General features: G+C 41.8%; 1 protein-coding gene across 1 annotated transcript in view; it reads right to left on the reverse strand.

Moving 5' to 3' along the window:
• Positions 1-5,171, reverse strand: part of SLC18B1 (solute carrier family 18 member B1) — a 29,024-nt gene extending 23,853 nt beyond the window's left edge. Inside the window, exons 1-2 of the mRNA XM_007078602.2 lie at positions 4,991-5,171; positions 3,680-3,819 (exon numbers count right to left, since the gene is read on the reverse strand). Of these exons, the coding sequence (XP_007078664.1) occupies positions 3,680-3,819; positions 4,991-5,033 (183 nt within the window). The 5' untranslated portion in view covers positions 5,034-5,171. The remainder of the gene's footprint in view (positions 1-3,679; positions 3,820-4,990) is intronic.
• Positions 5,172-12,055: the final 6,884 nt, after the last annotated feature.

A 12,055-nucleotide genomic window follows, 5' to 3' on the forward strand; every position in this document is an offset into this window, starting at 1 on the left:
CAAAGATTATTATTTTAAAATAAGCTGGATGGGGAAGGAAGGGAAAGTATGGTAAAACCTAGTCTCTGACATGGAAACTATTCACTCAACACACCCCTAAAGAACTGTTAGCTTTACAATCTTGAGAAAGGAAAACAAAGCTGGCAGCAACGTACTTTGTGATTTCAAAAATAAATTGCAAAGCTGAAGTAATTAAAACAGCATAAATACAAACATATGAAACAGATTAGAGACCTTAGAAATAAACCCACACATATATGGTCATTGATCTTCCACAAGGGTGTCAAGGACACACAACGAAGAAAGGATCGTCTCTTTGACAAATGGCGCTGGGGAAACGAGACATGCACCAACAAAAGAATGAAGCCAGACCCCCATCTTACACCACTCACAAAATCAACTCAAAAAGACTTAAACGTAAGACCTGAAACTGTCAAACTCCCCAGAGAAAATATGGGGGAGGAGGTGCTTCTTGACATTGGTCTTGGCGATGGTTTCTTGGATTGGACACCAAGAGCTCGGGCAATAAAACCAAAAGTAGACAGATGGGATGAGAAGTCAGCTATCCATAAGCCAAGGAGAGAAGCGGGAACAGACTCTTCCCTCACAGTCCTCAGGAGGAACTAACCCCGTGAACACCTTCATCCCAGACTGGTGGCTCCAGAAGCCACCCAGTTTGGGGTACTTTGTTATGGCAGCACCAGCAAACTAAAACAGGTACCTCAGAGGGAAGGTATCATCGAAGGAGTCAATAAAGATGTAGAAAGAGCACTCATGGGTCAAGCCACATTATCCACGTTCTTTGCTTAATAGATATGATAAGTATTCTAGAGTTTGACATTACTTATATAATGGCCTCACAACTAACATTTACTGGCCCCCACTATGAGCCAGAATCTCCATTATTAAGCACAGTTTTACATGGTTTCTACCAACAATGAAATAAAGGATATATTTTTAGTGGGCCCCATTTTATAGATGAGGGTACAGACTTGCAAAGTATATAGGGTCACAGAAGCCATGACAGTTTCCATCTTGAGCAGGTTCCCATGTTCACCATAGAGACGGGATGGTGACTTCAGATATCCTAGAATCACATTCCACGGCAGCAGCTAAATATGACTTTTGGAATGTGGATCCTGCTTCACATCAGTAAGCAAGAAGAGCTATTAAAAGCAATTTCTGGTTCACATGTTATCCTGTGACAACAAAAGAGGATGCCAGAAAAAGGAGGACTAGAAATAGGAATCTTACTCTAGAATTTAAGAAGGGCCCTGTTTTTCCTTTGCCTAATTAGCTCTGGCTAGAAGGAAGGAAAACAGAGCATGCAGGAGGAAGGGTAAGTTTTTCCAGTGTATTTGTCAACCACAGGGTTCTAATAAGAAACAAAAAGGAAGAGCCCACTCTTTGTATCTAGACCTTTTAAAATTAGAGCGCTCTCTCCCTGCCTCTGTTTTCTTTCCTTCAGCCTTCCCTCTTGTAAGCAAAAAAACTAAATCAGAAACTTAAAAGTATAGCATAGGGAATATAGTCAATAATACTGTAATAACTTTGAGGATACCTGGGTGGCTTAGTTAAGCATCCGACTTTGGCTCAGGTTGTGATCTCGCTGTTCCGGAGTTCCAGCCCTGCATCGGGTACCCCCACTGAAAGTGTGGAGCCTGCCTGTCATTCTCTCTCTCTCCCTCTCTCTCTCTGCACCACCCCCCCCCCCCGCCGCTCGCTCATTCTCTCTCTCTCTCTCAAAATAAATAACTAAACTTAAAAGATACTGTAATAACTTTGTATGTTGACAGATGGTAACTACACTTACCGTGGTGAGCACTGCATAATACACAGAATTGTGTATTTGCTATGTTGTAGACGTGAAACTAACATGGTACGTCAACATTTTGTCAATTTTTTTTAAAAGGGATTGGAAACATTATTAACAAAATCGAAAGACACACATCTGTAGTCTGGTGTTCCTTTGTGTGCATTCCACTAAGCAGAAGCTAACATTAGTTGCTCTAGTGCCCTGAAGTTTGAGCCAGCTGCCCAGTTTTCAGCCAGGAAATGCCCTGCTAACTGGGCATCATTCTACTTCCTCCAGCTCCTCTCTGCCGTAACTCTGCAGGCTCCACCCATCATTATATTTTCCAAATCCCAAAACTGATCAGACTCGTCTGTCTTGTTCTGATAACTTCTCACCGACTAATGTCTCCAGCATACTCGTAAGGACCCCTGCATTCTAGCTCTGTCTCCTCCCCAGACCTGCTGCCTCTTGGACCTCACTCCACCTCAGGCTCAAGCCACATCAAGTTGTCTGCTTTCCCGGAGAACGTGCTATTCCCTGTGCTAATCCCATGACTATCTCAAGTGATTTCTTTCCTAGAACACCCCTGCCTCTGTGGTTCACCTTGAGAGCTACCTTGCTGAAGACCAATGTTTTTTCATATTGTCTCACTCCCAACTGGCAGACAAGAGAGGGATATTTTCCCGATCTTTTTTCTGTCCTAATGCATCCAGTGCCTGCACACTCTAGAGTGGGAGACGGTTACGCCTCCCACTCCCACTCAGTAAATAGAACCGAATTGAGCCAGTCGCTGAACTTCTGAGTCTTGTCTTCATTGACAACATGATGGATGGCGTTCTCACTAAGCTGCCTTAGGGAGTAGCTGCAAAGACCAAATGGGATAAATGTGTGGGAAATCACACTGAAAACTAAAAAGCACTGTATGGGTACAGGGTCACATTGTTCCTTTGGCAGAGAAACCATATCCATTCTCCTTGGTAACACGAAGAATGGCGGATGGGGCACCTGGATGGTTCAGTCGGTTAAGTGTCTGACTCTTGATTTTGGCTCAGGTCATGATCTCACAATTGGGGGATCAAGCCACTTGTTGAGCTCTGTGCTGAGCATGGAGCCTGCTCGGGATTCTCTCTCCCTTTCTCTCTGCCTCTCCCCTGCTCGCTCTCTCTAAATAAATAAACAAACAAACATTCTAAACAATAGAAAAGAACACATGGGTATATCATCTCCATGCAACCAAGCCAGTTGCAAGCCATAGTTTCATGCTATGTCCCACTTACCTCCAGATTCCAGGTGGATTCTCTAGGGGTTAATTCCCTGTGAGTCTGTGCCATGAACTATAAACCCTAACACCACATAAAAGGCAATGATTACAAAGAGCTAATCAGTATTAACCAGAATTCTTCCTTGGGACAAACCATTGCCATTAGATACCATCAGAAATTCAAGTCAGAAAAAGGGAATTTAGTGGATCATGTCTTCCTAATTCCAAAAATATTAATAAGCGAAAAACTCCAGGAGACAGACTTCCTGTCTCAGCACAGACCTTTTGCAGTAACACTCAAATCTCAGTTACTCAAAGCACCCCCTTTGTTTCAGTTGCAGAAACCAAACAAAGATTTATAAAACTACATGGTAAGCAAAGCAATCCTCAGAAGGTCAGTTATATTTAGGTGAGTTATTTCCCGAGAGGATATTCTTTCTGACTGGATTGTTTTTATATCTGGTGTCAAATATTCTGTCAGAAGTCTTTCTGTTTACTGAAGTTCTATGCATCATCTTTACTAAATGCAGAGTTTCACATTTCACATATTGTAAAATGAAATAATGCAAAGGGCTTTTTTTTAAAAAAAAATTAGAGTTCATAACAATATTAAAATGTCTCACCTCCTTGGGGAAAAAGGGTCCAAGGATAGAATAGCACATCATAGAACCCAAGTTAATGGAAGCTGCCGATATCAGCACAAAAAGCTGTTCTCTTGAAAGCTGTCTGGATGTCTCTCTTGTACCTCCTGGAGGGCCATCACCTTAAATGCAAACATGCTACAGTCACAGGCATGTAATTGGGACTGCTGATTGAGGTTGACACATGTCACTTCTGTGCCATGTGAAGATAACATATGCTGAGCTAAGGGCTATTTTGAATATACCACATTTGATAAAACGTCACACAAAATCTGGTACAACACTGTCATTTTGAAAACACCTCATTTTCAGGGCAGAATTTATCAAACCATCTGAAATCTGTTTTGCCTTCACTATTTCTTCCACCTTTGGTAAATTCCTTCAAGAAGGATGAGGCAACAAGGTGATATCCAAAGGGTGCTACTCTCTAAAGTATAAGGTAACTGTAATGAAGTTACCAGCCTCATACGTTCCATGGACTTAACAGTGTTCTAAACATGTCACCTTAGCTGTTGGTTAAGCATTCTGGAGTAGTGTAGAAGTCAAGTGAAGTGTAAGGGGGAGAAAACAAGCTAAAATATTCAATTGGCAAATGACATCTTACAATGGTAATGCTCCTGGAGAGACAAGTCCCATAAATCGGTAAATCAATACACATTTTACACTAATAACTGGCCTTTTGCAACGATCATTTTCATACTTATTCCCAAGGCTAAATCTTCATCTAACTTAAAGACAACAGGTCAATTACTCAGTTTCAAATATTCAGCGAATATTTCAAATATTCAGTCATTTTTAAGTTCAATGGTTTGGAAAAAAAAAGAAATTTAAGGAAGAAGACTATACTTGGTTTGCTCTACTTTTCAGAGGTTGTCATTGCGGTCCAGGAAAAAAAAAGAAAGAAAGAAAGGAAATCTGTGCAAGATGAGGAAGTCTCAAGAATCTTTGTAAAACTTCTGGAGTAGATGAGGAAGGGAAGTGAAAGTTAAAAGGGGAGGAACAACAATGGAATGTTTTACCTTTGTCTAATGGCATACTAATTTGAATGCATTTCCAATCACATGGTAATTTATAAAAGCAGCGCTACAGAGCAAAGTCTTGAGAGAACTCTCTCTCCCGGGCCCTGCACTTTAACCCCTTGCAGAGAGAGAAGCTCTAACCCGAACCCCACCCTCAGGCCCCGGGCTTTTCGAATCTCTCCGAAACAAACCAAGCTAAAGCTAATTCAATCGTGGGTAAAGGGGACAGGACCCACGCCACCGAGAGGTGTCCGTCCGTGCCGCTATCGGTCACCTCCGGGGAGGCGTGGGCCCTCGCAGTCCCCCGACGCGTCCATGCGCGGTGCGCGATGCGCGGTGCACGGTGCGCGGACTCCGGCGCCGGGGCTCCTGGGTCCAAGCCCTCTCCTCGGACTCGACCTCGCACGGGCAGACGAGCCGGCGGCGCCTGTTCAGCCCGACCCAGGCATCGTCGCTTCGCAATGGGCAGCTCTGGGCCCGGAGCTGCTGGCAGCCGGGGCAGACAGCTAGGGGCTCCGGGAGGCGGGGCGGGGGCGGGGCGGGGCGGGGGCGGGGGCGGGGGGCGGGGCGGGGTGGAGCACCGCCTTTTTTTTTTTTTTTTTTTTTTTCCCTAAAAACTCAGGCTACTTTAGTAATTCACGACCTTGGATATGTTTGGGGTGGGGTGGGAAAGGGCTAATCTACATTCCAGGTAGCTGAACCCCCAAGTTTAAAATGAGTAAAGTGTATTTCTACTAGCAGTAAGAAAGGAAGCGTGTATAGGCACAGAAGAGCTACAGTGCCTGAACTGAAAGGTGCTAATGTGAATTAAGAAAATTAGTCCTCATGGGGCGCCTGAGTGGCTCAGTGGGTTAAGCTTCCGACATGGGCTCAGGTCAGTCCGACGTGGGCTCAGGCCATGATCTCACAAGTTTGTGAGCTCAAGCCCCGCGTGGGGCTCTGTGCTGACAGCTCAAGAGCTTGGATCCTGCTTCAGATTCTGTGTCTCCTTCTCTCTCTGCCCCTCCCCCTGCTTGCGTTCTGTCTCTCTCTCTCTCTCTCTCTCTCTCAGAAATAGATAACCATTAAGAGAAAAAAAGAAAATTAGTCCTCATCAACCCCAAACACACGGTATTTATAAAAGCAGTGCTACAGAGGAGAAAAGTCTTGAGAGAACTCTCCCAGGCCCTGAACTTGAACCCCTTGCAGAGGGAGAAGAAGCTCTAACCCGAAGCCCACCCTCAGGCCCCAGCCGTTTTGAATCTCTCTGAAACAAACCAAGCTAAAGCCAATTCAATCGTGGGTAAAGGGGACAGGACGCACGCCACCGAGAGGTGTCCGTCCGCACTGCTCTTGGTCACTTCCGGGTGAGTAAACGACGTAGTGGTTGTAATCCCTTAAATCATACGCGAGTAAACTTGAAATGAATTGACTGGATTAACTGATGTGAAGCACCCAGAGTAGAAAAATATTTGCAAGAATTATGGTGAATGTCAAGGAAGCATAGCTGGGAGTACACCTGTCGAGGCAGATGGCCTGAGTTCCAAGACAAGGCACTTACTTTCTGTTGGTGACTTTGGAGGACAAGGTCAATTTCTCCACGTGCACAATTGGGGCACTGATGCCTGGCTTGAGGGTGCCTGTGAGCACTGGTGATAAGGTCTGTAAAGTGCTTGGAGCTGGACCACAAAAGCCGCCACCTTACTGTCACCATCACAACACTCCCTGCTCGCACCACACCCCACCTACACACACACTGAGGCTTCACTTATCTTCACCTTATTTACTACTTGGGAAGAGCTAACTATCTGGGAAATTCTTGATTTGGGGCCAAGATAAAATTTAAAAGACTATCCAATGACCACCTTGTTCCAGGCATGGTGAATTTAAAGATGAGTAAGCCCCAACCAGCCTCAAGTAGCATACTTCCATCTAGCAGGTAAAACAGATGTCTATTAATAATTTCTTATGATACAGTGAACTCTGTAGAAGCATATTGGCAGAACTATTTACTTTGGCTCAACCAGTCCAGGGTGGCTTCCTGAGGAAGAGAGGTTACCTTGGGTCTTGAAGTTTATGCAAAAATTCCTGGGTAGGTAAGGAGAGCCTCAGAGCCATACTAAACAGAAGGATTAGCATTAGCAAGGTTCCTTCCAGTGGCTTTCTAGAATCTTTATGATCTAACCCCTGCTGGCTTCTCCAATCTATGTTCCCTCTTCAATCTAACACCAAACTGTAAAGGAGATTTTTTTTTTTTTTTGCATTATTTTTTTGATGATTACATTTCCTTTTTTGTTCTCTTTCCAGACTGGCCCTCTTATTTATTAATTCTCTTCTACTTTTGATCTCTTACTGTTCTTGGTCCACCTGATAGGAGTTTCCCCCTACTTTATCTTCCAATCTTTCAGCTGGATTTTTCATTTCTGTTGCCATTTATTTCTATCTCCATTCCTTTTCCTCTCCCCTCCATCAGCAATCATTTTTGCATCCTTTAAGATTTTATCTTTAAGTAATTTCTACACCCTACATGGAGATTGAATTTACAACCTGAGATTGAGAGTCCCATGCTCTACCGACTGAGCCAGCCAGGTACCCCATTCTTATATGTTTAATACAGCTCTTTTTTTGTTGGTATGTATTTTCACAAAATGTGTATTCTTTTTTTTTAATTTTTTAAAAATGTTTATTTATTTTTGAGAGAGAGCGGGAGCAGGGGAGGGGCAGAGAGCGAGGGAGACACAGAATTTGAGCTGTCAGCACAGAGCCTGACACGGGGCTCGAACCCATAAACCGTGAGATCATGACCTGAACCAAAGTCTGACACCCAACCAACTGAGCCACCCAGGCACCCCCCCATAAAATGTGTATTCTTATTTTGCATCCATCTACCTTTCATTTATATAAAGTGTATTGTCGCATATATTCATATTCCTAACTTTCTCTCCACTTCTAATCCCTACTTCCTACCTTCCCTCCACACGGTCAGTATTACAGGTTAACATATTATCATATTAGTGTTCCGTGGTTGCTGTCACAAATTACTACAAACTTGGTGGCTTAAAACAACAACACAGTCCTGTAGGCCAGAAGTTCAACACTAATTTCGCTGAGCCAAAGTCCAAAATGCTCTCATCTCAATACCTTTAACTGAATCACATCTGCATGGATTTTTTTTTTTTTTTTTTTTTTTTTTTAACAAATGAGGTAACATTTACAAGTTCCAGAGATTAAGATGTGGACACATCTTTGGGAGCCATTTATTAGTCTACCACAAGTATCCACTCACTTTTTTTTTATACTCGTCATAAACATATGGACACATATGGAACCTTTTTTTTTTTTTTTTTTTTACAAACTAAAATGGAGTATTTTATTCCATTGGAATGCTATTCCCCCAGATAAATTCATTCTTGGAGGATCTTTTTATTGGATATAGAAGTATGAGGAGAAAGTTGTTATCTTTTAGCCTCTTCAGGACATGTTTCTACTGCTTTCGGTCCCCATAATTTCTCAAGAGAAATCGGTATAATTTTGCATGTTACGTACCTTTTTCTTTTCCTGGCTGCTTTTTGGAATTTTCTCTTTGCGTTTCAGTAGTTCCCCTATATGTGTCTAGATATGTGTCTATTTGTATTTATACTTCTTGGGGTTCACTGAGCTTCTTGAATCTGTAAATGTGTGTATTTCATAAAATTTGGGAAGGTTTGGGTCATTATTTTTTTAAATGTTTTTGTCTGTCTCATTCTTTTGCTTCCTGGAACTCCAATTGCAAATGTGTTAGAAATATGCATTTAGTTATATATATGTTAGCCTTTCAGATTTTGTCCCACAGATCATTACAGCTGTATTTAGTTTTTCTCTCTGTTCTTCAAGTTGGATGATTTCATACTGATCTAGCTGAAAATTCATTGAGTCCTGCTTTTGTCATCTTCAGTCGACTGCTAGCCCTTCCGGTAAATGTCTCACATGTTATTTTTCAATTCTCAAATTTCTATTTGATCCTCTTTTGTAGTTTATACTTTTCCTATTTGCTCATTCACTGTGAAAATTATTATTTTTTTACATTCTGGAGCACCTTTTTAATAGATGCTTTAAAATGCTTGTCTGATATTTTAACATTTTGGTTACTTTGTTTGGTTGGTAGTTTTTGCTCCGTGCCAGAACAGAGCCCAACGTGGGATGTGAACTCACAACCCTGAGATCAAGACCTGAGCTGATATCAACAGTCAGACACATAACCGACCGAGCCACCCAGGTGCCCTGGCATTTTGATTATTTTGGATTCAGTATCCATATTGCCTTTTTTCTTATGTATGAGTCATATTTTCCTGTTTCTTAGTATATGTAATAACTTTGTATCATAGCAAGGACATCATGAGTAATATGTCACAGGGACTCTGGATTCTGTTGTATTCTTTCCAATAATATTGATTTTTTAAAAAATTTCACTAAGAGTTCACCTGCCTTGACTCAAACCTTGTATCTGTTTCCCTAGTGGGAAGCAGCTGAAATTGCCATGCATTTTGTTTGTCCCTGGCTGCGATTCTAGGAGTCTGCCCCATGCATGTGTAGTTCAAAAGCCAGCCAGAGATTTAGGCAGAATATTGGCCTCCACCTTTCTGAGTCTCTCTGGGATTTTCCCCTCCTCTCCATTTCCAGTAGCTGTGGTTGTTCTAAACTCTGCCCTCTGGGTTTTCAGGAAGTAAAACTGACAAATCTGGGCTATTAGTTGCCCCATAGGGCACTGACTGGGTCTGCCCTTATACTAGAAGCCATAAAAAAGGGAATTTAGCCACTGCTATTCTTTTTTTCAAGTGTTGATCACCACGATCCTCACCACCCCCCCACCCCCACCCCCAGTTCTGTCTACCTTTGGTTACTGTTCAGTGTCTTTAGGTAGCTGTTTAAAAAAATTTTAGGCTTACATTTGTTATCTGCAAGATGGTTAGTCTTGCAGAAACTCCTAGTAGTTATGCTGTATTTTATTAAGCTAATAACCTGTGATGTATTGGGTGAAAAATCTCCCATACAGTCAGTTCATTTGAAAAGCACTGCCTTTGAGACTTTTCATGAGTTCTTAGAACCAAGATCCCTAGAACCACCCTGTGTCTGGCATTCCTCAAATCTGATTGCTCAGCAAACCCTTTAATTCTCTGAGCCATCCAATAGCTTACCAGTAAATTCATTTTTTTTTTTAAATGTTGGCCATAGGTCATTCGGTTGTACCCAAATTACCATAATTGGTACAGTATTATCCAAATTTTCTACAATGAACACGCTTTGTTGTCCTAATACAGAAAAAACAACAACAACAACAACCAATAACCGTCATTTACAAATAAAGACATCATCTATAACTTGGATACAGAGGAGGGAAGCTGGCATCAGCTATAGCTCAGTGTCATGTCATGAAGTCATATGATTTCAGAAAATGAATACAGCAGACCACATAAACGTTCGACATTTGTTCGAAGTTAAATTATTGTTTCAAGATGATGACATAGAATGTCCAAACCAAAAGTCTTAAGAACATCTCATTCTATTACATTTTGCAGCTGAGGTACTTGAGGATCAGAGACTAAAAGTATTTTGATCAAAGCTACAGACTCAGAAAATGATAGAGAGGAGAATCAGGGTCTGCTCTCTTGGCCACCGCTCTTTTTCATTTACAAATTACCTGTGTTGCTGGGTACATAATTAGATTATTCATAAACTTTAAGTATTATCTCTATTTATCTTCCTCAGTATGTTTAGTTTCCACAATCCTGCATCAGCCCTGTAGCAAGCAGCTATAGCACCCAACCAAGTCTGGGGAACAATAAAAATAAGGACTGAGAAAACATTCTTAGTAACACTTAGGAAAAGTTCGATGAGAATCACACAAAACCTTCCAAATATACAACCTCGTCACATAGGCTTCCTAGTTAGCGTTTCAATCACCTCACCCCCTTCTCCCCTATCACCATTTTCCCCCTTAATAAACTAGGTTTTCCAATTAAAGGCCTCAGAGATTAACTACAAGCTACTACCTACAGTCTTTATTAATTCATTCCATTCTTACTCGTCTAGTTCCTTATTTTCTTTCTTATTCTCTTCCCTCTTGCCAACCTTTCTTTCTCCTTTGATTTTACCCTTGATATGCTGGGATTCTATCCTCTTTGGCCCAAACCTCTCTTCAGCTACAACTAATTTTCTGCAGTATGTTTAAAACCATATGCTATGTAAGCCAAGACTAGACCTCTATGTTCCCGAGCTGCAGCGGGATGATGGTTCCTGAGTTTTCTCCTATTTCTTAGCTCCCATTTCCATCCTTTGGACTTTTTTTCTAGCCCCAAAGGTGGGGACATTTTTAAAGTTTTCGAATTAATAGTGGTTTCCTGGGATGCCCTAAGCCTCCAGCTAAGTCCTAAGAGATGTTAATTTATGCCTGCCGTTCTCCACGTGGCTTTCTTTTAGGTATGTCATCTACACAGTTGCTTCTTGAAACTTATTTCATTCGATGTGTTCATTTCAGGACACATTAGTTTACTGATTCCAACACGCAAATCATTCTACTAAGCGCTGTGTGGTTTAGGACAGGAGAAAGTAATAGTTAAGAACCTTTCCATATACAGTTATTTTCATACGAAGTTCTCTATAATAACTACAGGGGTAAACACTTTAAGCAACCATTCCATGTAATCCTCGTAACAATATCACAGTATTATCACAATTTGGCTGGCTCACAAAAGGAAGTAATTTGCCCAAGGCTACAAAGTGAGCTGAAATTTGGACTCCGCTCAGCTAGCTGGTCCCCACCTCTCCAAGATGTAAAATCTTTAACGTGCCTTGGCCCAGCTTCTCTTCCCAGCTCTTGTTTTCCAAGGAAGCTTGTTGAAGTTCAACTCCAAGATCTTTTCTAGCATTTAATCTGTCCTACATCTCTTCCTTCTTTGACATCTGTTACAGGCTGAATTGTGTTCCCTCAGAATACACATGTTCAAGTCCTAATCACGTCAAGACCCTATTTGGAACCAGGGCTGTTCTAGATGTAATTTGTTAAGATGAGGTCATACTAGAATAGGGTGGGCCCTTAATTCAAGATAACTAGTAGCCTTAAAAAATGAAAAATTGGGGGAGGCACCCAGGTGGCTCAGTCGGTTAAGCATCTGACTCTTAATTTCAGTCCAGGTCTTGATCCCAGGGTCGTGAGTTCAAGCCCTGCATTGGGCTCCACACTAGTTATGAAGCCTACTTTGAAAAACAAAAGAAAAATTTGGACACAGACATAGATAAGGAGACCATCACGTGAATACTGGTGTTTCATACTGCCATAGGAGAACACCAAGATTTCTGGCAAGCCTCCAGAACCCAGGAGAAA

The sequence above is a fragment of the Panthera tigris genome, chromosome B2, assembly GCF_018350195.1.
Source record: "Panthera tigris isolate Pti1 chromosome B2, P.tigris_Pti1_mat1.1, whole genome shotgun sequence".
NCBI lineage: Eukaryota > Metazoa > Chordata > Mammalia > Carnivora > Felidae > Panthera > Panthera tigris.